The sequence below is a fragment of the Sphaeramia orbicularis genome, chromosome 11, assembly GCF_902148855.1.
Source record: "Sphaeramia orbicularis chromosome 11, fSphaOr1.1, whole genome shotgun sequence".
Lineage (NCBI taxonomy): Eukaryota > Metazoa > Chordata > Actinopteri > Kurtiformes > Apogonidae > Sphaeramia > Sphaeramia orbicularis.
The window spans coordinates 8670008-8696437 of record NC_043967.1 but is presented as its reverse complement, the minus strand read 5'-3'; the positions used below and the strand labels follow the sequence as shown (position 1 = coordinate 8696437).

The following is a 26430-nucleotide window of genomic DNA, read 5'->3' as shown; positions in this document are numbered from 1 at the left end:
ACAACTTCTCCCATTCTTCTTTAATAGTATCTTCCAGACTTTCTCGTAATAGTTTTGCTCATAGTCATTCTCTTCTTTACATTATAAACAGTCTTTATGGACACTCCAACTGTTTTTGAAATCTCCTTTGGTGTGACGAGTGCATTCAGCAAATCCCACACTCTTTGACGTTTGCTTTCCTGATTACTCATATGGGCAAAAGTTTCTGAAAAGGTATGGATAATAGTGTTAGGTATGATTATGACATCAATATATGTTTGGTTTCAAAACAATTGACGTAGTGCCTGCTGAGAAAAAACAACTAAATGTTCATTGTAAATTTTGCCTCCCCACCCTGTAGAGATGTAAATAATTTTTGAACCCTAACCCATAAGTACAGAATCTTACATTTTTTGACAATGTAAACAAACTAAACCTTGGGGATCTTAAAACTATGTCATGAACAATGACAATCACAGTTGCTAATTCCATTATACAATTATCGTTTTACGCTCAGCCTTACAAATGGTGTTTTCAGAAGGTGACATATAGGTAAATTCAACCTCTAAATATCAATTTGTCCTTTAATGAATCCTTCAGGCAAACTTTGGTTTATGTGGCCCACTGAAAAAAGTGATTCATATTTAGAAACAAATTAAATAAATAAATAACTTTATGACTGGTGTAATGATTGAGGAACATTTACAAAATCTAAATCAGGAAATCTGGACCGTGTCAACCTGAAATCTGACTGTTCTGCTTGACATAAATTTCTGTCCCTTTGAAATTATGAACAAACAATGGACAATTAATTAATCTCTATGAATTAAGTGTTAACCCTCAAAGACATAGAACTATGAATTTTTCTCTACATTTAACCATTCCTAAGTAATTTATCAACATTTATCATAATATTACCCTCTGCATTTTAAATTTTCCAGACAAATCAGCTATTTTAAGGCATGTAATTCACTGACAGTGTAAATGTTCATAACAGCTCAGATTAAATTAAAAGTAGTGGTGGGCAGCGATTAAAATTTTTAATCGTGATTAATTGCATGGCTTTCTGCGATTAATCGCGATTAATCGCATAGTTGATGGGGGGGGGGGGGGGGGGGGGGGGGGGGGGGGAACGCATCAACAGCATGTATTGCCTTTCAGTGATATTCCAGACTGGAAGTACTCCGGTGATAAAAATAATTGCATGTCAGTGCTTCCAAACAACTGTGTCCTTCTCAACCCCACCATCTGAAGACATTTAAAATGAAAATGTCCAGGTAAAAAACCACTACTTTTACACATGTTTATGTCCCCACCAGTGTATTTACAGTTGTGAGTGATTCACAGGAGTCTTAAGCCCACTAATCAGTACTAATACTAATAAGCCCATTAATATGTGATGTTCAGTTGTTCAAAGCAAGCAAAAGGGGCCCTGAAGTGGTCAGAATAAGTTGCACTAACGTATGTTTTGTCCTTACCGTGTTACCGTAGTTAGTTCGGACATAGAACTAACAGACATGTTTCTTTCACTCTTGTTTGTATGGCCCCAAAAACATTTGCCTGTGAGTATTATATGTTCCGTTGTTGTAAGAATGAATAGTATCAAATATCTCTAATGTGAGCCTTTGTTGCTGAATAAAAAGACGTTGTAAATCTTTAATTAACCTGTAAATGCTAATCGTTAGCGTGTCTATGGATTTTCCCATTCAAGTTAGCATCGAGATAAAATGACTGCTAATACAACATTCACATCGTAAATAAGTAAAGGTTAGTTCAAAGGCTGACATATTAGACCTAAACACAACCAATGAATTTACATAAACTTAGCATGAGCCTGCATAAAGAATTAGCAACCCATCTCCGACTGCTTGCATAAACAAATTTGCTTAAACATCAGCATTACTTGTAAAGTTCGCCGGTTTTCTCCTCTCAGCACACAGCACCGGTGTGTGGACCGGCAAAATAAAAGCATGAGTTTCAAAATAAGAGTCCGTATGTATAAATCAACTAAGACTTGCTTGAAAGGCAAAACAATAATAAAACGGCGTTAACGTGATATAAAAAAATTGTCGGCGTTATTTAATGAATGCGTTAACGCGGTAATAACGCGTTAACTTGCCCACCCCTAATTAAAAGATATCAACAGAGGAAACTAAAGAAAACAATGACTTTCAGCAGAATATATCATTAAATGAACATAAAAACAAGTGTCTAGATCAGGGGTGGCCAACCCTGGTCCTGGAGAGCCACTATCCTGCATGTTTTAGATGTGTCCCTCTTCCAACACACCTGACAGTCGTTATCAGGCTTCTGTAGAGCTTGATGATAGGCCTATCATTTGATATCAGGTGTGTTGGAAGAGGGATACATCTAAAACATGCAGGATAGTGGCTCTCCAGGACCAGGGTTGGTCACCCCTGGTCCAGATCCACTGTTATTTGTCAAACTACATGGGTTTTTCTGGTGAGTGATTGATGAGTGTTTGCATGTTCATTATGGAGCCTCTGAATGTCCAAATGGGTCATATATATTGGTGCTGAAAAGCGCAGAAACAGGATTTTACCTGAATTATTTACATGTACTGATAGGATTAGAGGTTCAAAAGTTATAACACATTCTAGATCAGTGAATGCTTTAGTTTTAGTTTAGTTTATTTCAGACAAACATAATATAACACTTAGGACAAAAAACATTTAGCACAAAACAAGACAAAAAAAAAATGAAAATAGGAAAATGGAACAACTGTTGTGCCTGAAAGGGAGTAGGAGGAAGCCACTGCTAGTCCACAGCGTGTTAGTGCCTAATCACATAATATCGTACAACATAAGACTGTGATTATCCATAAACATATATACACACACCCCTACAAACTGACACACCCATACACCTACAGCCAAATACCCATATACATACACACCAAATTATGCCTACATCTGTATACCGACCCACATCCACACACCCACACATACCCACAATACAATATAACAACCTGAAAATCCAAGTACGATCACATCCTTCCTTGAGCAATATATTGTGACAAAAACATTTCTTGGTACATTATTTTAAATTTTTGAATGCGTGGACACCGCCTGAAAGGGACGGGAATCGAGAACCGGTTCTTTTTGAGAATCGGATCCCAGTAGCTCGATTCCTTGGAATCATTTGCCTGCCTCCTTAACGATTCTGCTTATCAATTCTGCCTTTGTTGCGCATGGGTGATGACGTCACACGTACACTGCATTGTTTTGGCCAGAACGTAGCCAACATGGTGTTGAGGCAGAAACGGTCTAACAAGATGACACTAGGGCCACTTGTAACACTTGCAAAGCTTCTATGTCTTCAAAAGGGTGGAATCCCTCCAATCTGCTCAAACATTTGTCCACAGCATGTGATATATTTTTAGAGGAATGTCATGTATTTGATACGCAACTTAGCGACGCTTGTGAATGTAGTGGCAGAGTGAACACCGGGCCCAGTTCCGGTTCCGGTGCGGACAACAAACGTTGTACCCAAATAAGAGTTTCCGAAGGTAGGGGAAAGGAATGAGGTGCACAACAACGGGAGACGAGCCCAGCCGAGTCGAACTGGTTCGACGTAGTGGACATGTGGCAATAGAGGAATTAGTAAAGCATCTTTAGTTTCACTTTAACTGCACACCGACCCCCCCCCCCCCCCCCCCCCCCCCCCCAAACCAGGCGTCATTTGTTATTATTATTTGTACATACTGTATATGGTATATTTTCTGTGCAGATAGAAATATAGAAGACAGTTAATGCAAACACACCCGTTTGTACTCTTTTATTCCCTCACCCAATGACAATCAATAAGAGAATCGATAAGGAATCGGATCGATAAGCAAAATCGATAATGGAATCGGAATCATTAAATTCTTAACAATTCCCATCCCTACCACCTGAGGTCTACCCAAACCTGTTCCAAAGCTTAACCCCACACACCAGTGCACACAAACTTTTCCTGGTTGTCCTAGCTGCCTGGACTTTGAAATTCCTACATCCCCTCAGGTTATAGCCCCCCTCTCTATGGGCAAACATTTTTTGTATGTTGGCTGGTAGTTTATTTTTATTGGATGTATATAAAAGTTGAGCTGTATAAAAATCTACTAAATCATAGAGTTTTAATAGTTTTGACTTCAGGAACAATGAGTATGATCCAAATACCTGACTTTATGTAAGACTGCATGCTTTTGTAATATAAAGACAGGGTGTAGTGTAGTTTTGTAGTTATTGCCCCATAATTCTATACAGTAAGTTAAGTATGACAGGACCAAACAACAATACAATATATAGAGTGCCTTATAATCCAGGACATGTTTAGCTTTGTTTATGATAGAGATGCTTTTGGATACTTAAGTTTGTATGAACTTGATGTGTGATTTCAATCTTAATTTATCCAATCCATTCATTCATTCATTTTCTGAACCCGCTTTATCCTCACTAGGGTCACGGGGGTCGCTTGGAGTCTATCCCAGCTACATAGGGGCGAAGGCGGGGCACACCCTGGACAAGTCGCCAGTTCATCGCAGGGCTGACATATATCATATATCCAATCCAATCCAACGTTATTTGTAAAGCACTTTAAAAACAACTACAGTGGACCAAAGTGCTGTACAGAAGAATAATTAAAACCAAATTAAAGAATAAAATACAGAATAGATTAAAAGACATAGAACTGTACAAAAAGAAAACAGTGCTGTACAGAAGAATAAATAAAACCAAAATAAAAGAATAAAATACCATAAAAGATAAAAAAAAACAAAAACATAAAAAGCATAAAAACAAAAAAGAACGATAAACTACCACTACCAAATAAAAACAATAGAATAAAATAATTAATTTACTCTCAATAATTATTCCTTTTTGTCACTGGAGACTGTTTAGGCGGAGTCTTTAAGTGTCAGTATGACTCTGAATGGAGGAGGTGTTTGTCAATGGTTCCGTTTCCATCAATCTTTTCTGACCTGATACTTAAAAAATGTCAGGCTCATCAACACACTTTGTCTCACCTCCACACAGCTCCTCATGCCTGCAGCGGCGGCGTAGTGCAGACAGGTGCTGTGGTGGTTGTCGGTGGCATTGACGTTGGCCTTCTCATACTGGCCTCCCTCCAGCCTCGCTCCGGTCCAGCTCAGTATCATCTATGGGGGGTAAACAGAAATATTTGTAAACTGTCAACAGAAATGAGTCTTAAAGATGCACTTTTCCTGCATCAACATGCAGGTATGTGCACGATAGCGTGTTTGTACCTGCAGGCAGTCAGCACGGCGCTGCTCGTCCCTCTGGGGTCGGGCCAGCCGTGGTGACAGTGCTCCCTCTGGCAGCAGCAGGATCTGTGGGCCTTGGCATAGCACGTGGAGGCACGTCTCATTGTGCACATTACGCTTGTTAGGGTTGCCCTCTTTGCTGAACAGGAAAGACCTACACACAGGGAATAGATGCAGGTATGGATTTGACAATATTTATACTGCCAGCCTGAGTGCTCAAAACAGAATTATTGTACAAATCTGTTCATATTCTTTTTAGTGCTGGACGCCGATTAAAATTTTTAATAGCGATTTATCGTTTGGATTTCTGTGATTAATCGCGATTAATCACATAGTTATATTGGGGGGGGGGGGTTGCCACCATCAACAGTGTGTATTTCCTTTCAGCGATATTTCAGACTCGAAGTACTCCGGTGATAAAAATAATTCCACATGTCAGTGCTTCCAAACAACTTTGTCCTTCTCAACCCTACCATCTGAAGACATTTAAAATGAAAACGTCCATGGAACAGACCGCTACTTTTCTCCATGTTTATGTCCATACCAGTTTATTTCCAGTTGTGAGTGATTGACAGGAGTCTTAAGCCCACTAATAAGTACTAATACTAAAAAGCCCAATAATATGTGATGTTCAGTTGTTCAAAGCAAGCAAAGGGGGCCCTCTAGTGGTGGGAATAAGTGTCACTAACGTATGTTTTGTCCTTTCGGTGTTCCCATAGTCAGTTCAGACATAAGAAGGAACTAACAGACACGTTTCTTTCACTCTGTTTGTATGGCCCGAAAAACGTTTGCCTGTGAGTATTTTATGTTCAGTTGTTGTAAGAATGAATAGTGTAAAATATCTCTGACGTGAACCTTTGTTGCTGGATAAAAAGACGTTGTAAATCTTAATCTGTAAATGCTAATCGTTAGCATGTCTATGGATTTTCCCATTCAAGTTAGCATCGAGCTAGCGATCTTTTTCCCATTCATTTAAATGTATAATGCCATGTAAATGTTCTAAGGCAATGAACAGAACTGAGACATATTTTGTTTGTATGTTACAGTTTTACAGTGGGTCTACAGTAAAAGATTTGGACAGAAGTTTTGGGCGTCCGGCTTTTCTTGGTAAACCTATCTGCCGAGTTACTCGCTACACGCACACAAGAAGGAGCAGAAGAATAGGAGTTATAACTGTACTGTCCTCGCTAAGACGTCTGTACTTAGTCTGAGCTAGACAGTGAGCTAAACTCTGAATTGACGATGCAAGATATGTCCTCTGAAGTTTGCAGCTTTAATGTACATACTTGACATCATGCAGATTGACAGAGTGAAACTATAAAATAAAGACAAAATAAATCAATTAGTTATGTCTATTAATGATATGCATATTCACGGAGAATGCATAGATGTAATTATTATAAACTTAAATTGACTGCTAATACAACAATCACATTGTAAATAAGTAAAAGTTAGTTCAAAGGCTGGCATATTATACCTAAACACAACCAATGAATTTACATAAACTTAGCATGAGCTAAATAAAGAATTAGCAACCCATCTCCGACTGCTAGCATAAACGAATTAGCTTAAACATGTTAATAACACATTGTAATAAACACATCCAAAATAACGTCATAAACATGTTTCTAACGGCACGTTTGCATGTGAAATTATTTAGCAAACAACAGAATGATTAATACATACAGGCGTTGCTTCTGCAGGAGTTAAACAAAGTTTGAGTCAGCATTACTTGGAAAGTTCGCTCACTTTTCTCCTCTCAGCTGCACCGGCACCGGCGCTTGGTGCGTCTGGAGCGCCAAAATAAAAGCATGAGTTTCAAAATAAGAGTCCATATGTATAAATGAACTAAGACTTGCTTGAAAGGCAGAACGGCATTAACGGGAGTTTTTTTTAAAAAATTGTCGGCGTTATTTAATGAATGCGTTAACACGGTAATAACACGTTAACTTAACCAGCCCTAATTCTTTTATTTCCAGAGTGAGCCGGACTGAATGGACCAAATGCACAAAGCAATGTTGTAAGAACTGTTCAGTAAAGGTACTAATACACACCGTGAAAGTACTCCTCTACAAGTAAAAGGTGTGGATCCAAACCTTAGTTTTGAGTAAAAATATGTATTATCAAGTAGTTATTGTGCAGTCACTGGCAGTGTTTTACTGTTTTAGCTGATGTTTTTGGATTCATGTTAATTAATGTGTGTGTTGCATTTTACTGCTGTATGTGTTTAGTGTTGAGCTAATTTGATCTAGTCTCAATCTAGAGTGATATAAAGGTCGCATTGATTCTGAGTGTTCATACTCAAGCTGCTTTATAACTTCATGAAGACTATACACACAAAGAGTTGTTCCTTGTCAAATTCTAGGAATTCCCAAATTATGGTTGTGGTTTAAAACATTTCCCATTTAGATAAAAGGGTTGTTGTTTTTTTTGTTTGTTTTTTTTACCTCTGCCCTCTTCTCTGCTCAGTGAACACTGGGAGAGAGACTTGGTGGTTGAGTGAGCAAAAGACTGAATAGACAAAAGGAGAATCCAGCCATGACACAGAAAAATAAAATGTTATTTTCTGGTTCCACAGCAATTGCATTTTCAAGTATGCAGACTGTCACTCAGGCCATTGCAAAACTCCACTGGAATGTTTTGTGATGGATGTGTATTTGTGCTTAGCCTATTATTTTATTTCTCAGACAGAACTGCAGTTCTTCTAGCAGTAGTGGGATGAGAAGAACAGCTTCTTTTTTATGTTGTGTTGACTATGATGACCATACTGTTATTGGCTGAATGTACAGCACACAAAACACAGGATGATGGCTCCAAGAAATATATGGAACCAGTACATCAGGGGGAAAATGGAGAATTAAGGCAGAGGGCAGGGTCTCGGCAGGTAAGTCCACCACCACAGAGAGTGATTAATACGGAATGAGTCTATATGTTTCTTAAGGAAAACATCATATATCCCAGCAAATATGACGTTCATATGCAAAATATTCTAACCCTTAAAAAGAAGCAGATAAGACTTTTTGGGGCACTTTTGAGAACCTCAACAGTTTCTTAAACAGAGGACATAACAGAGGTAAGACAGCAAGGCTAGGATAACAGTTGAATGATGAAAAGTATAAAAATAACTGAAAGAAAAACACTGGCTTACAAACTATGAAAACTAAACTTAGGTACAATGTAACATAAACTATAAATATACAAAAAAAAACAAGTGAAAAAGTAAGCAGAGATTACTAATACCCCTGCCCCGCCTCACCACATAATACTTTGCCCCTCCTGTTCATTGATACCCTGCCTTGCCAGGGATTAATTTTGAATTTGAAATTAAAGATAATTGTAAACTAGATTAAACTAAATTACAGTCCTTTTAGGGTATTTCAGTCAAACCAACCCAAACATTATTCTGCTCAAATCTTAATCTTTAAACTGATGGCACTTTGTCTGCTGAAATGGGTAAATAGCCTTCAAGAGCTCGGTTGGACGAATTTTCTAATTTAAAATATTCAAAAATGAATAAAAATCCCAAAATTTAAATTTAGCCATTAAACTGAACCTCTCCTAGTGGTAAAGAAAATGTGTGTCAAATTGGGAGAATAGTCATTGAGAAATTGGTTGAAAAAAAATCCTGGATGGACAGACTGAATTCCTGGTATTACTATATACCCCGCCCAATGGGCCAAACTCACTACAACTAAAACGAGAATCAAACAACCTCAAGGACTCAACAATAAAGAAAACTAATGAAAAAAGTAGACACATTGATCTGTATCTGATTCAGAACTACACATGAATGATTCCATGTGATCTATACAGTTCACGTCATGAAAACACAAATATTGAGTCACACATGAAGGAAAAGATCAGATCTTGGCCACTCCTGCCAGAAGTTTGAATAAAGCAGTTGAGAGGAGCATTAAAGTGCGATGTAAAGTGAAGTTCGCACTGAGAAAAAAGAAGGAAGCGCACAGCAGAGTCAGAAGAAAGGTAGAGGGAGGAAAGTGCACACTTAGGCAGAGGAGGAGGTGGAGTACCGGTAGCTGAATGGGCCGAGGAATGAATGTAAGTGTGTTAAAGCAAAGGTGGAGAGAGGGAGGAGACAGAAAAGATGGAGGAATATTGACTATTTCTGCTTAACATCTCTGAGATAATGGACATACTGGCTGGCGTATTGCACAAACACACACACGCCTGTGCTGATGGTGATGGATGTGCCAGCTGCCCTCAGAGCCAGGCTGTGGTCGCAGTTCTGTTTAGTAAATAGTTTTTCTCTGCTCTTTGTCTGTCAAAACCTCCATTTGCTAATTAGCTTTCTCTTGACTCTTTTATTCAGCTCCACCTATTACATTTTTTTTCCTGGCTGTCCTTTTTTTATGCCCTTCCATTCTTTCAAAAACCTCCATCTCTCCCTTTTATTCATACACATGCTTTTTTTCCTCTTCATTCTGGACAATATTCTTTTCCATTGCCTTTCTCCGCTGTCCTTTACTATACAATTTGGTGACAACTGCACATAAAGCTATTGAGGAAAACCTGAATGGTGGTGCATTTGAAATGATTCTAATGCAAATTGCAGAAAAAAGAAGAAAATAATAGGATGTCACAGGATTTCCACTGGCTCAATACAAAAAAAAAAATCTGTTGTAAACTCTCTCCCTCACTGCTTCCTGTGTGATTTGGACACAGCAGCCGCTGCGATTGAATTAGTGTTTGAATGTTTCCTCTATTGTTGCAGCCCTTTAGCTTTTTCTTCCACTGCTGTCCTGCTCTTTCACTTCCAACCTTTTTATCCTGTCAGCCACGAGCGCTTTCATCCTCCTCTTAATGACAGTGTAGTGTCAATTGACCCGCACAGCAATAATCACTAATTATTCCCCTCTCAACTAAAACCCAATTATCAGAAAACCGTAAAGGTAGGATAAAATTCAGAGTCATTGCTTCACAATGCAACCTTTATTTTTGCTCTTTGGCTTGTTCAGTGAGTTTTAGCGGTAGAGAAATACTACCTGTACTGTTGGATCTGCTTATTGTTAGCCGAGTGGTGTACAGTTTGTCTCATTGGCCTTTTGTTTTATGAAACTTTAACTTCTTTTAGTGTTTTATTTGTCCATTTAAGTGCTAGTTTAGTTGAGATTTTAGCTGACGTTCTTCTGGTTCCGTGGGTGTATAGCATGTGTATTTTGCTACAAGCGTCATGTATCATTACCAAGGCAACACAGACAAAACAGGAGGCTTAAGAGGCTATAACAACTAATTTTTGCACAACATGTAGAGCTACAACAATTCATCCATTACTTGTCAACAATTAAATTCATCAACTGCTGTACTGAGCAACATAAAAAAACATCACATTATTTTCAAATTTCCTCGATTAAAGTATAATAAGCTAGCATTTCTGTTCTGTTGGACACTGTTGGAAAAACATGCTAGTGACAATAGTAAGGATATGGTCAGTTGTCTGTTTATGGCTAAAAGACAAGGGTTTGAGCAGTGGATCATGACCATATCAGTAACATTCCAACCACCAAATCTAATACATTTTATGTCATGTATTAGATTTTGTTGTTTTTAATATCAGGTTGGATGATGGTACTAATCATGTGGCAGTAACTGGTAAAGAATTTGCACACAAAGAGACTGGACAAACTGGTGGAAACACAGCTGGCTCAGGGACTGAAGGAGGCTGGAGTCACTGGGGACTGTGGTGGAGAAATGGACTAGTCTGAATACTGGTCTCCTTTGTATTGATGTTGGAGTTATTGCCAGACATGCTCACACCGTATTGTGTTTTTGCAGCTGAAGAATACATTTTAACCCAAAAAGACCCAAACATCCATCGTCCATCTACGGATCTAAACTGTTTAATACCCGTTGATCCACTAATCCTATCAATACATGTAAATAATTGGTGTAAACAGCAGTTTGTCATCTTTTCATGGTCATCAGATATGACCCATTTGGACATTCAGAGGCTCCGTAGTGAACATGGAAACACCGTCATCTCCTACAACATTGATTCACCAGTAAAACCCGTGGAGTTTGATAAATAACAGTGGATGGAGACACTTGTTTTATGTTCAGTTAATGATATATTTTACTGAAAATGACCATTTTTCTTCAGTTTTCTGTTTTTGATATAATAATCCTAAACTTTAATCTGATCTTTAATGAACATCTACATGATCAGTAAATTAAGTATGGGAAAATACCTGATTTTCATTGAAAAGAAGCAAAATACAGGTGATAATATTACAGTAAATAGTGTTAAATCACTTAAGAAAGGTTCAATAAAGAGAAAAAAATAACTTGTGAAGTGCCACAAAAGTAGCACTGGGTCTTTATGGGTTAAAACAAATGCTATTGAGGATTCTGATCTTAGTGCCTTCCAATATTAAGTACTTTGAAGAGCTTTTGTATTTGTTAGATGCTTTACGAATCAGGGTTGTCCCTCTTTAAGGGCAATCCCTAAAACCAAATTAGTGTAAAATGAACGTTGAAAGTGTCAAAAGTGGTTCAAATGACTTTTCCATGACCACATGCTTATCACTTGTCACCAGTGGACTTCTTACCTAGGTTTGTTTTGTGCTCAGAGTTCTGCTCTACGGATGTGAATCTTGGATCCTGACAGGAGATCTGCAGTGTCAAATGGATGGCTTCCAAACCTCGTTCTTACATATCATGAACATCTCGCGCAGAGATTCTATTTCAAAGTCAGTTCTCCTGCAGAACTTTGTTCAAATGCCACTATTTAAGTTAGTCCAACTGTGCCAACTGCAATGGCTGGGACACCAGTTGCAATGCTGGGAGACTTGATCTAACAGTTCTGTCAGTGGGACTGAACCCACAGCAAGTAAGGCTGGGTGCTAGAAAGAACCACATATCAGAAGTGCTGTGCCAAGTTATTCTCAGTACAGTATCCACCAACAGAGGTCAAAGTGCAGTACAATGCCATAAATTGGAGAGAACAGCAAAGCAGTGTGACAACCTATGGTCACCTCTTAAAGTGATGAAACCAGCCAATTAAGAGACCATTGTTTATTTATTATTAGCCCTAGGTTTTCCAAATTTGTATGCACAGATACAGCAAGAATAACAGTTAGAATATGTGATGTTGAAATGTCTTCAGTTGCAGTTTAGGGAACAAAACAACGAATAAAGCAAATTTGGATTCAGAAAGGAATCACGTAAAGTAAGATTTATGGGGACAAAAGAAAAAGAAGACTGTCAGAGTCAGTGTTGCAGTCTGTTATTCACACTAGCTGCATCTGTCTTAAACCATGTCTTCAGTGGAGATTGAGGGAGGGTTACGTTTCCTGTGCTACACCCATTTTACAGTAATAAGTCTAACTTGTCATTTCCCAGTTAGCACATCTCATGGGATTACCAGCCAGTCCAACCCACAGAGATGACTAGAAGTATGAAGAAGATACATGTTAAAAATAATCTGAAAAACAGACTGCATCAAGCACCCACGCTTGTCCTTTCTGAGCCTTTATTTTGTCTGAGATTTCTCGGCCGTCTATCTGTTGCCTCTGTCCAATTGAGCTGTTGGAACAAAGGAGCATTTCCTCTGATACTTATCAGGAGCACAGCACTGCATTCAGCACGCCTCTCTGGACCATTATAGGTTGGTAGGAAGGGACACAAATAGCACACCAACTGATTCACTGTGTTATATTCATAAGCATTTGTGAAGCCCCCCCCCCCCACACACACACACACCACATGTGCACATATGCAGATGCATACATAAGTAACTGGCCTTTTCACACAGTTTCCTCTGACCCCCAACCCCCCGCCCCCAACTAAAACCCCCTGTAATCATGGAAAGAAAGTGCAAGAGAGAGGAAAAGTGTAGGGAGGAGGGGGTCAGGAAAGCTATTCAGTCACTGATTCAGCTGTCTTGGTTAGGGGCAGCAGCCTGATTATCCCTGCAGGGGGTAAAAAGACACACTGTACATTTTTATTATTTTGACCTTTTCATTTAGCTTAAGTTCGAGTCGGTGACTCTGCTTTTCTTTTCTCTAATGGAGTGTGTGTTAGGGTGTGTGTGCACCTGTTTATAGCAAATGGCAGAATAAGTGAAACTCCTTACAATACAAAACACTCATATACTTATTTATTTAGATGTGTTCAAGATGTATGGGTGTGTGTATGATATGTAGGTGTATATGTGTGTATACAGTGTTTTCTACAGACACAGATTTTATCTGTAGCAGGATGCAGGGTCACTGTATAGAGAGTGTTGCATCATGGGTCATTAGCATAACTCTTGCCTGGCTAGAGTGTTCATTAAAGTCTGTTTATAGTAATTCTCTAGGGTCTGCCACCACTGAAAGTTAAAATTTGTCAATTTTAACCTGCAGGGGTTATCTAAGTGTAATTTCTACTTATGATAATCATGATGTTGAATCCATTCAGTAGTCTGACATTGAGATAAGTCTGTGTCCAAGTGGGAAACTCAGAAACCCCAGGTTATGTACCAACAGTTTATGGACTTTGCAAAAAGCATTAGGTACATTTTATTGTCCTATGTTTCATTTTACAATCTTTACTGTTTGTTTGATCGTGATACAGTAAGTGTTGCTGCATTTATGTTGGATTGGCAAAACAATAAGACCATGACTGAGTGGAGACAAGTTGATTCACCGTTTCTGTCAAGAGTAAGTCATCCCAGTTGGAATATTTTTAATTCATTTTAAGATTATAGAGAGGCAGATTAGACTATGGTGGGCTGTACTACATATCTAGGCCTGGGTAATCTGGCCAAAAGATCATATAACAATCTTTTGAGGTAGAATCACGATCTACATCTCATAAAATGTAGGTCAGTTACGACAAAACAGTTTTCTCTTGTTTCTGGAGGCTTAAGCCGTGTGTAATGGCTTTTTGTTGCATATGGTGTCTGACGGGCATCTTTGCACCATTTCATTATTACATTATTTTCAGAATTTCAAGATGAAGTAAACAGAACTTGACATTTTCCAAACTGTAAATACATCTTTAATGCTGCAGTGCACATGAAGTGTTGAGTGTAAAAAATCCATTAGACAACTGCAGCTCATTCAGAACTCTGCTGCTAGAGATTACCCAGTCCTAGATATGTAGTACAGCCCACCATAGTCTCACTAAGACCAGAAAAGTGGACCACATTAGTCCAACTCTGAGGTCCTTACACTGGCTGCCTGTCCGTCAGAGGATAGACTTTAAAGTTCTGTTGCTGGTCTATAAAGCTCTGAATGGTTTAGGACCAAAATACATCAGTGACCTCCTGACTCAGTATGAACCCACCAGACCCCTCAGGTCATCTGGATCCGGTCTGTTGTCAGTTCCCAGAGTCAGAACCAGACATGGAGAAGCTGTGTTCACCTTCTATGCTCCACATGTCTGGAACAAACTTCCAGAAAATCTCAGATCAGCTGAAACACTGAGTTTATTTAAATCCAGGTTAAAGACCCACCTGTTCTCAGCTGCATTTGAATAGTTTTTATTCTTTTAAGATGAAAGTTTTTATCTGTTTTATCTGCTTATCCGTTTTATCTACTTACCTAATTTTGTTTTGATTTGTTTGTTTGTTTGTTTTTCTCATGCCTATACTATTTATTGCTTCCATGCTGTAATGCTTTTAATGTTTTATGTAAAGCACTTTGAATTGTCTTGTACATGAAAGGTGCTATATAAATAAACCTGCCTTGCGGGCTAATATGTCCTATAGAGATTTCATAAGGAATTCAAAAAAGTTTTTAAGACTCCAACAACTCTAAAGCATCTGTGTAAATCAAAATCTGGAGTTCAGAAATGAATGCTTACAAATACATAGATTAGTGCAAATGTGTAATGCTCTCTGTAAAATACCCTGATCATGCTGATAAATGGGTAATTTAAAATTGAGTAAGAAAGCTGTTCTGTAATTTTTCTTAATGACAGGATCTGTATGATCCCTCTGAAAAGTATGTTTGGCAAGACATATGGAAATTTAGGACTGATCACAGTCTAAGGTTGTGAGATCACCAGCCTTATCCATAACTTCTTTGGAAGAGGTAAACATGTTCAAATTACTAACTATATATAATTTAGCATCCATTAATATTCCTGGGCACCCTGCCCAAGTGAAGTCTATGTATGGGAAACACTGCTATATTTATATGTGTGTGTGTGTGTGTGTGTGTGTGTGTGTGTGTGTATGTAAATACATGCATTTTCAAAGTCACACAGTGCATGTTCTATTTCTATACGTTTCCCTATAGCTTAGACAGTATCAGTTTTTTGCATCTTATGCTTGATTTTCTGTATGTTTCATGAATGTGGCTGCTCTAGCAAAAAATATCCCCTTTAATAAATGATGTATTCTATAAATATTTGTGTGGAACAACATTACAGCTCATATCTCTGTTCATGCCAGTCCAAGTTCATTTCTGAGCAGAGTATTATGCAGTTTTACAGACTGACTGTGACCCGTCTATTGTTCCTTGAGATTGAAGCACTTTCCATGACTCACATTTTTCTAGCGTGTCCTTCTATGCATCTGACCTCTTTGGGGCGTCTGTACAATAAGCCGCCCAATTTGTCACAAAGTGATTAGCTAACTTGCTGTAATTCTGAAAATGGTAACACTTGGAAATCTATTAAAGCTGACATAGAGCTAATTGTTATTTAATCTATATGACTCACACATGCCAGCCTCCGTACTATTTAACTGCTTTTATAGCCACAGCCTTCCCTGGGTCTGCTGAACATCTCTGACATTCTCAACCAACTCTAAGCCAAAAAACAAAGCATTTTACCTGAGTAGACGTGTCATGGCGTGGCGGCAGACATAGTGCAGGGGTGTGTTGTGCTGGTACTGCTCTCCGTATGATGCGTTCGGATCAAGGCCGTCCCTGAACTGAGGGTTACCCTCATACAGCTGCCAAGCCAAAGCCTCATCACCGCTCACCAGGGCCTTGCGAAACTTTGTAGCTGTATTGCCCATGGCTTCAACCTTGCAAAGGGCCACCTAAAGCGAGCTACGGCAGATGCCTGCCTGCCCACACGGCCCTCCTCCTTCCTCTTCCTCCTCCCCTGTCAACACAGGTCACAACTCAGGGCAACATGGCAACATGGTTCACTGTGTTTTCTTGCCCTGTAAATGAGAGACACAGAGAACGAGACTGGTTAAAGCCAGAACATGAGACAAATAAGAACAATGCGACTAAAGTGGACAAAAACTGAACAAAATAGAACGAAAAATAAGACCTTAAAAAGATGTAGACAAAAGAGCATAGACAGACATTTGATCAATCAGTCCAACCATGGATCATGTGCTGCAGCAATACATTGTCTTACAGGAAACAGAGAGCAAAAAATACAAGCCTGAAGAAGCAAGCTCCAAAGACACAGATAATTATAAAAAGGGCAGGCGAGAGGGGAAGGTTAATGATATCCCAGACATCGATTGGTCAGTCAGTTGATGAAAGGCATGGTCAATACCTCCACAGCAGGCTATGGAGTGAACTGGCGTTTGGAGAGAATTTGCATACTTGAGACTGTTTACATGACCAGGATTCTTACACATTTTTCATTTCAAAACATTTCCTAGAAGATTCTTCAGACCATATTTGTTATCTGAGTGCAAATTGAGCTACAGATTTATAATGCAACCAAATGATTTTGAAATCCAACTTTTAGACCATGTTATGTTCTGAATATGTATGCTATTATGTTGTCAAATCAGATCAATTAACACCAAGCCCTGGACATCATCCCAGGTGTGGAGGCAGCTCTGTGTAGGAATGTACACTCATACACCATTCTTTTCACTGCTCAGTCTGATACAGAGATAAGCAATTTGCTTTCTCCAAACACCTTGAAACATTCCTGATATTTTTTTCTTAAATTTTTCATCTATATCCAGAAAAACAAATTCCATACCACGTAGGAATACAGTATGTTTGCCTGCAAATGATCTGAGAGTGTGAGCATGGGTTAAACCATGCATTGCTAATACCGTGAGCCCAAACCAGTTGTACTTTTTCTTTCAGGCTCAAAGAATCAAAAGAATCACAGCAATGGTTAGGAGTTTCCCCATCCCAGCCAACCACCGCTTAGAAAACTCAAATATGTTCACAAGTTCTTTTACCCTTACTCATTTCAGTTTAAAGCCCCTTTATTTCCAAGTTTGTTTTAAGCATTACCAAAGGTTCAAAAACAAACAGCAGTAGGAAAAGTCTGACCAAAAGGAGCAGATATTGGAAATAAACACCCAACTCTTCTCTCTCCACACACATCGTACATAATCACCATCTTTATCAATGTGTTCTGCTTCATTTCCTTTGTCTTCTCCACTTCTCCCTCTTTCACGGTCTTTAGCACGCACGCGCACACACACACATACATACACACACACACCACTACATCCTATAATGAGTGGAGTCTGTATGTCAGAGCATGCATCTGTGTGTATTGGGCTGTTGAGGGTATCATTACAGTCTTCATTCTATGGCCATCTGTCTGGCCTTCACAAAGAGTCTCTTTTAGCTTTGCTACAGTTGGCCGCTGGCTGGCCAGGCTCTGGAACATTTGAATAACGTGGCTGCCTGCCTCCCCTCTTCTGCTTCACATTTCTATGCAGTGACAGACAGGGACACAGACAGGGAAAACACACACTGACAGACGGAGACGAACTGGCTGAACAGAGGCTGCAGATAACAAATAATAGCAAACATTTCGTGAAGTGCTGGCTGGTCCCGTGATGCACACATTAGACCGGGCCTTGTGCATATGAGGGTTTGGGAATATCTGGAGGGGTGTGTGTGTGAGTGTGTGTTGAGGAGGGGGGGTTACTATAGTTAATAGGTCAGTCTGTCTGCTTGGCTCTATGTTTTGTGCACACTGGTTTACTTCCAGTTCACTACACTCCTCTGAGCATCTCCTCTAGTCTGTATCTCTGTCTCATACTAAATAAGGACAGGAAGTCTGGACATGAGGGAATTCCAGCGAGAGCAAGTCCTGCTGTTTGCATTTGGCAGCAACAGCGCAATCATCAACTATTACAAAAACCCTTGAAGCCTTCACATCATTCAGTGGTCGGATAGAGTGAGGGTGAAGAAGAGTTTCGCTCCTTGTTCACTTGATACTCAGCTTATATCCTTAATTAGGCTTTATTCATGACAGAAACATAGGCATGCCGTCTTAAAAATAGTTCTGGAAATACTCCACAGGTTTTAACAGAACACACTAGCATATGATTTTATTATCAAGACTTCATGACTCATGAACTCAAGTATCCAAAACAGACACATCTCGTCAGAAAATCCTGAATGATAAAAACCAAGATCAGCAGTTGCCAGGAGTATACATATTTATACAAAGACATATATTAAAAAGGTATTTAGGCAACACTGTAATTTATGGCATTTTGTGTGTGACTGCCTTGGAAAACATCTACACCATTTACACACAGCTGAAACGATCCAGTGAAGTAACAAGCAGGCTATTAAATCAATCAAGTTAATCTTACTAATAGGACTGTACTGAATAACCATAACAAAACAGTCATCTGAATATGACACTCATATATACATGTTACAGATTAAACTATCAAAAGATAAATGAATACACACATACGTTACTGTTCATTTAAAAAAAAAAAGTTTCTCTTATTTCCAAAAATCTAAATTAACATAAATGAGTATATGTATATATGTAACATAATGTAAATTTTTAACAATTAAATACAGCTGAATGATATGGCCAAAAAGCCTACATTTCAATTTCATGATTTGATCAAATGTTTTGAGGCTGTGTAAACCCCAGACAAAACCTGAGTCGAAAATACTCTCTTACTTCCTTACTGCTGAAACTATATGCCATATAAGACTGGAGAACTGACATTTCAAACTGTTCCAAACATCACAGCTGAAATCAACCCTAACATGGGAGCTACACTGGTGCACACATTTTCTTTCCTGTTTTACATTTATTACACTTTCATTAGGATCATTAACCATGGGGATGTGCATGTTTTGACAGTTTATTCAATATATGACTAGAAAGACACATTCACAAGTCATATATGGAGAGGCAAACATCAGGTAGCACTGATTTTTTTCTTGGTCTCCTGAGAAATAATCTCAATTTTGTGAAAGAGAGATTTTTCACAACATATTGTCCAGCCCTTAAATAACCCAACACTCACTGCTCTCTTTCAAGGTCTAAACAAGATACTTAAGATACAAGATACTTAATACTTTCACATTTGCAATTTCCTATTGAAGTTGATAAACTGTAGCCACATATGCTATAAATCAGGTTAATCATTAATACACTTATTAAACCAGTTTATAACTTGTGTGCATAAGTAGTAGCATCCCAAAAAAAAGGTGCTGTGCATGTCATGTCATAAAAAACACTGACATGTGAGCATACCAGTCTTATGAGCTGTCTTGTAAAAACTCAAATTACCAACATCTTAAGATGTTCCACATTCCACAACAATCCTACAAAAGAAATCAGCATCAAAGCGTTTCTGGTCAACTACTACTCTGTGTCTAGTGTTATATTCATTCAATGCCAGTCTAAAACACTGTAAGTGTAAATACACATACAAAGTCCAGCTGTCAAGTCATGAGTGAATCAAACATCTCCATGTGTGGGTGGATGGTTGCTACTGTACAAACTAAAAGACAAGGTCAGCTTGTTAAAAGACACATAAAACTTAGATGAGAGCCCAAGTGCGGCAACAGCTACATTATGAGACAGGCTATGGTCGAACTTACTTCAATGCCACTTCATTTACCAAAATTAGCTGGGTCACTGTGTATCAGCTAAATATTCAGGTCAGACCTCGTGTGGTTATCCCTGAAGAAGTATGTCAGCATGAAATGGAGCACAAAACAAACACCAGCCGACTTCTCTGCATGTTTCTGTCCATGCGGCCCCACGGTTAAAGCTCCTTTGTTCAACACACTGACAGTCGATGGGAATTACCGACTCAAGAGGAAAGCGAATATTTGGTATGGTCTGACCAAAATGTAGCACAAAACGCTTCACCCACGGCTGTGAGAACGCAGTGGCAAAACGTTAACACCCAAAGCAGCCTACCTTCCGACGCTAGCAAACCCCTCATTCAGGTTTACGTTAACGTTAGCGCGTTATGTTAGCCTAAACTCGCAAATAACAGAAGCTACCTACCCTACAGCAGGACAGCGTCAAATCTCCGTTTTTACTTACACTGCTCTTTCACTTCGTTACTAGTCGCACATTCGGAAACTTGCGTAAATCGAGGGCCATTATTTTGTTACTGTCATACGCATCCCCGGCTGCTTTTCTGCTGGATCATCTTCACTGCCACCGGACCCGGCGAGGACGATAGTGCTGCTGCTCGGAGCGGAGGGGCGAGACTGACTGGACTGGATCGGTTCAGTATGTTGTTGTTGCTGCCAAAGAGGAAAGCTCACTACGCATGCGCTGCATCCGCTGTCATACGGAGAGCTGTAATGTGATTGGTCGGTGGTCTGGGATCGCTGATTTTGACTCATCCGCTTTATTTTGGTTGTGTATCGTAAAGGTTCAAGCGATGGCACACTACATTTATGACAATAAAACACGTGAATAGACATGTAATAATCACAGTTTGCAGGATGGTTACAGCTCATGGATGTGACAGCGGAAAAGAGAGGAAAAAGTTAGGAAACTGTATGAAAAACTTAACTTCAAAGCACTCAAGAATCAGTAATAAAACTTGACTGCACCAAGTGCAGTCCTAGTGTAATTTTCAGTACCTTCTGATTGACAGTCTGTTTCTCCAGTGACATCTGCAATGGTGCAAAACTGTCACGATGCAGGCTCATTAAAAATGTCATAGTGCATTTAAGTGGGGGTTTTTTAGTATACAAACATAATGTGACAGAACCTAGGCTTTCTGAAATGCAACATGACCTCTTGTAAATCAATCTGTTATGTCATTTTCATAATTCAACACCATGCTTCATGTTTCACTTAAACTGGTCTGGTGTGTGGCCTTTCACTTCCTTCATCTAAGTGTGTCCATCTCTGACTGGTTCCTAAAAAAACTGAAAGTGCTTTGTTGAGAGATGGCTTGTTACTGAACAGCAACTATCACTTCATTCACATCCTGTCTCTGATAATACAAGGCTCATCTTCAGGCTGACACTCAAAGTGTTACATCTTTGTATAAAGGGAAATGGGATATGACACATTTGTGAGCAGCAAATATGACAGAAGAAAGAAAAACATAAATTGGCAAAAACAGTTTTGCGAATATCCTCAAACTAAAAACACAAAAGTGTAATTTTCCCAACATGTCCATTCAGGTGAGACAATATCTTCACAGTTCTCCTAACAGCATGAAAAAACATGTCTAATATTTCATTTTGTTTGCCATTTTGACAAATCATTTGTGTAAAACCAGGATTACTGTTAAAAACTCCACTTCCTGGTTGGGGAGGGGCAGGACCTTGCCTCACCTATCAGGCCACACCCAACCATTTAAGAGGAAGGATCAGGCCTAGACCATCCTCTTTTCCCTTAATTTGACTGGGAGCATGTGGCCTGAAGAACAAAGACTTAAATGCACAGACTGGATGGATGCATACCTGAGTGAGTTATATTTTGTGTTATTGTTAGTTGAATATCCTTGAATATGTCTGGAATTGTTTTAGTAATAGTTATTGTTTCCCTTTGTTTAAGACTCAAATCATCTCATCCACGTCATCCTATCCATGTCATCACCTGAGCTATTCCACCTGTAAATAATCTGCCTGAAGAGAAAATAAAGCATTAAACGGAATCCCTGACCAGTTTTCGTATCTGACCGTATGCTAATGCAGAAGTTTTAATTATTCCAACACAAATCAGCCCTTCAACATCAGTCTTCATAGTTTTTACAATTACTGTATCAGACATATACAGTCTGACAGCCTCAGAACTGATGTCCATAATGCAGGCCTCACAGCAGTCCTTCTCATATGTTTCAGTCCTCACTGATCTTGATCCTGCTTAATTAGCCTGTGGACACTGTTTTACCTCTGTACGTACCTGTATCTGGCTTTTTCAGCTTACCGGCCGACAGGTCATAAGCTATTGTCGTCATGCGGCGTCCGTTGTCTTCGTCTGTCGTCCATTACAAAACTTTCAATCGTCTTCTTCTCCGAAACTACAATTCCGATTGACTTCAAACTTGGTATACAGCTTCTTTATGATGATATCAGCAAAAGTTAGTGAAATTATTTGGATCCGGATCTGATTCTGGATTTGGTGCGACTTTGAAAAATGTTCCCATTATAAGAGATAGGAAGTGGATCGATGCAATAACTCAATAAATATAAATGATATCCAGTGTAAATTTCTACAGTACAGCCCTGATGGGGAGTTGATCAAAACATAATGGCCACATGCTGATCAGGATCTTCTTCTAGATCTGGGAACTTACGGAAAATTTAACATGGGCTCTCATAGGGAAAAATTTTCAATCGTCTTCTTCTCCGAAACTACAGTTCTAATTGACTTCAAACTTGGTATACAGCTTCTTTATGATGATGTCAACACAAGGTATTCAAAGTATTTCGATCCGGATCTGATTCTGGATTTAGTGCGACTTTGAAAAATGTTCCCATTATAAGAGATAGGAAGTGGATTGATCCAATAAATCAGTAAGTATCAGTGATATCAAGTTGGAATTTAAATTTTTTACAGATCTGATTGGAATGTAACCAAAAACATGGGCTATTTCTGTAATATAATAAATGCACATTACTGGGTGATAATAAATGTCATCTGGATACATTTCCCAAAGCTTTTAATTTGGCTGGTAAGCTACAGGGCCATTGGTCCTATTTTTAAATTAAGAGTGAATACAGTTCACATTGTGAGAAGTTCATTAGTTATATTTCAGTGGTTTATGTATCTTTACATAATATCCCAAACATAATAAATACACATACTTTCCAAAAGTGTGGAGTTTATAATCCTTCCAGCCTCTCTTTGGTGACTCTGCCTGTCTGACTATAACTGAAGGTGAGAGTCAACTTGTCTCCATGTTTGGACTCAGTGTCATCAGCCACCATATCCTCAAAGGTGTTCGGACATTGGACAGGAAGCCATTCTACACAAGGGGAGAAACGATGTATCAATGACAGAAAAACGTAGAACTACATTGAGTACAAACAATTTAATAACATTGTGGGCCTTTATCAATAAACAACAAGAACAAAAAGCATTTATCATTCATCAATTATCAATTATCATTTTAAATGTTTATGTTATCAACAATATTAATGGAGAAATCCACTGTATGGATCAGAAGAATAACAAAACAGACATTAGCATCTGCACCTTGACAAGAAGATGACATGATGCCCGGAAGCCAAGTCTACACCAGTGGTTCACTAAACATCAACCGAACTTCTTTTGAGATGAGGAATGAAGCACAAATCAACCAACAAAGGCTGCATTGCTGCATCGCCTCAAAAGACCGGGGTACAGAGGAGGACACAATTGTGGACAAATATATGAGGTGGCACCAAATGCACCATCTGCAACAGATTAGGGATGGATGGACTGAAGATATCAGAGGCTTCTGTGATCAGCTCTTATGTAGAAAAGCCACTTCATTCATGACCTGTGCTGCAAGAATGGATGTCAATGACATAAATGCCAAAGAGGAAGCCCAGTTAAACCGCAGGTGCAACAACAACAAAACAAATGAGTCTGAAACGCAATACATTTTAAGTAGCTCTGTTTAACACATCAATTTTATCCAGATTGCTGAAGACATTTTGCAGTAGTTACTAAAGTTTTCACAGATACTTTGTTGTCTCCACAGAACCTAAAGTTAAAAATAAGTAATAAATTGCCATTTATCTGTTTTTTTCTGACTGTTTGACTGTCAGATCAATCTCTTTTTATGCAACTGTTAACTTTTCATATGTTTCATGGTGTTTCAATCTCATTGAATCTTTTACTCTGTCTTGTTATGTCTTTAAGTCTTGAAGTGTCTTTATCATGTTAATCTTTATCTGTCTTTAATATCATTTTTGTATTGTTACATCAGATGATGCTTCTCCTCTGCATTTTGCAAAGCATTGTTGAGGTCAGTTTTCATAAACTCATCCCGAGAACACTTTTCTTCTGTTTTAATGAGGAAAATTACTTCACGCATCATACTATTGCTGCATATTTACCTCTGTCAGTTGCTGACCCATTTGGGACCTAAGTTTAGGAAACAGACATATTGAATATACAGTACTCTGCAAAAGTCGTACGTCGTCTTTAGCCCTGTTCTTTTCAGAGTTTTTTTTTTTTCTCAAATTTTTTATTCAAAACAGTCTCATAACATGTTACACAAGACATCATTGATACAAAGTACACTGTTCTCTCTCTCTTTTTTTTTTCTTAAGAAAAAAAAGGGTGTCAATATTGCTCAGAGGAAGAAAGAAAAATAAACAAAATTAAAAATAAAAAGGTAATTTGAATCATTGTTGCATGAATATTGTCATATAAATATAGACTATCCAGTGCAATACAGAACAGAGGAGTAGTTTGTGAAAAAATCAATGCTTTTCATGGCCATTCTACTTCTGTAGAACAATAACATAAATAGTAATAAAGATTATGTATGTGAAAAAACAAACATATTTACATTAACTTTCACACACACACATGTTTATCTACATGTATAAATGATCTTTTCAGGCCTTTAAGGAGTTTCCATAGTAATTTCTCAGTCTCTTCATGAAGAAAATAAAAACCAAGAAAATGTTAGAAATATGTGCACAGTATTGAAACACACAAAACCACACAAAAAATCTGATGTAAATGGCTTCTGCAAACATTAATATTTATTGTGACCTATGTTTAGGTTTTGCACACCTTGAATTCTCTTAGATCGACGCTCTGGAAGTTTTCCCTAAATCATCAATGGTATATTGTTGAATGCCCCGCAGTTCTTCCTCAGACTTAGACTGTATTTTATCTCTCATCTCTGTGCAGAGTAGAGTATACATGTCATACAACTTCTATAATATTCATATTTTTTTCCTGTAATTTTCATTTTTAATTATAAATATTTCTTGTATAGTACGGTTGTATGTATTTTGATACAGAAACTATGAAATGCATCAATTTGGTCATTACAGATTTACAACAACCAATCTAATGGTGACTTTTGAATACTACTGTAGTTCTACTCTTTAAAGTCAGGGTTAACAAACAAGATTGTTAAGCTTTTAAAATTTGACAAAGGCTCTCAGATGTTAATTTCACTCTGACAATCTCACTGAATTCTGCATTAACTATTTACAGCAGCAGTTCTTTGTACATTGTTATTGTTGAACCTCCAACTATAAGAATATACAATACCTTATGTGTGGTATAATGTTTGTTTCAAAACAAAAAACATGATTCTTAATTGGAAAAGGAAAAATGACTGAAATGACCACTTGATGCCTTTATGAAAAAGTAGATGTTTCACACCAAATTCTCTACAAATTACATAAAATATCACTATAATGTATTGCACAAAAGGTGTGTGTATTACCTATAAATTTCTCCATGTGAAAAAAATAGCGGGAGATGCAAAAAGCCTTTATTGAATGCCACTGACTACGTCTGGAAAATAAAACTTAATGGTACTATAACACAAAACTGATTTAAATTAGTAGCAACACTAGAAGCTTCACATAGTACGCAATGTTATCCTAGAACCCTTTATTTCTTTAGTCATATTCCTGTGTGGTGTGGATAAAAACTGCTGTATTTTGATTTTAATAAAGCTACAGCATTGCCATCAGTTCAACTTAAACTGAGTTGTAATACAACAGTAGTTTAGTCCAGTAGGGGGCAGTAAAATACAGCTAATAATGAACTGGACCAATTAAGGCCTATAATGTTCTACTTTTCATTTTTTCATAAATTTCTTACACATAATTGAGCCCATATCTGTACACATTAATTTGTTTATTTTATTTTGGTTATTAGAGCCAATGATGGCTTCATATCATAATTACATTATAATCTGTGATGTGTGCTCAAGTCTGCACAAGTATGGTTCCAACAAGAATTTTATGAGTTGAAGAATCAGATTGAATTGGTTAATATTTTCTTTACCAGAAAAGCCATTGGTGGATCTTTCAGTGATGCTTACGACCACCATTAAGAAAGAAATACAAAAACAT

At 38.2% G+C, this 26430-nt stretch overlaps 1 protein-coding gene across 2 annotated transcripts in view; it reads right to left on the bottom strand.

The window, feature by feature from the left end:
* LOC115428449 (ankyrin repeat and IBR domain-containing protein 1-like) overlaps positions 1 to 20670 on the bottom strand; it is a 45836-nt gene extending 25166 nt beyond the window's left edge. For both annotated transcript variants that reach the window (XM_030147499.1, XM_030147501.1), the window contains exons 1-4: positions 20468 to 20670; positions 16042 to 16379; positions 5243 to 5414; positions 5003 to 5134 (exon numbers count right to left, since the gene is read on the bottom strand). In XM_030147499.1, coding sequence (XP_030003359.1) covers positions 5003 to 5134; positions 5243 to 5414; positions 16042 to 16229 — 492 coding nt within the window. In that variant the 5' untranslated portion in view covers positions 16230 to 16379; positions 20468 to 20670. The remainder of the gene's footprint in view (positions 1 to 5002; positions 5135 to 5242; positions 5415 to 16041; positions 16380 to 20467) is intronic.
* Positions 20671 to 26430: the final 5760 nt, after the last annotated feature.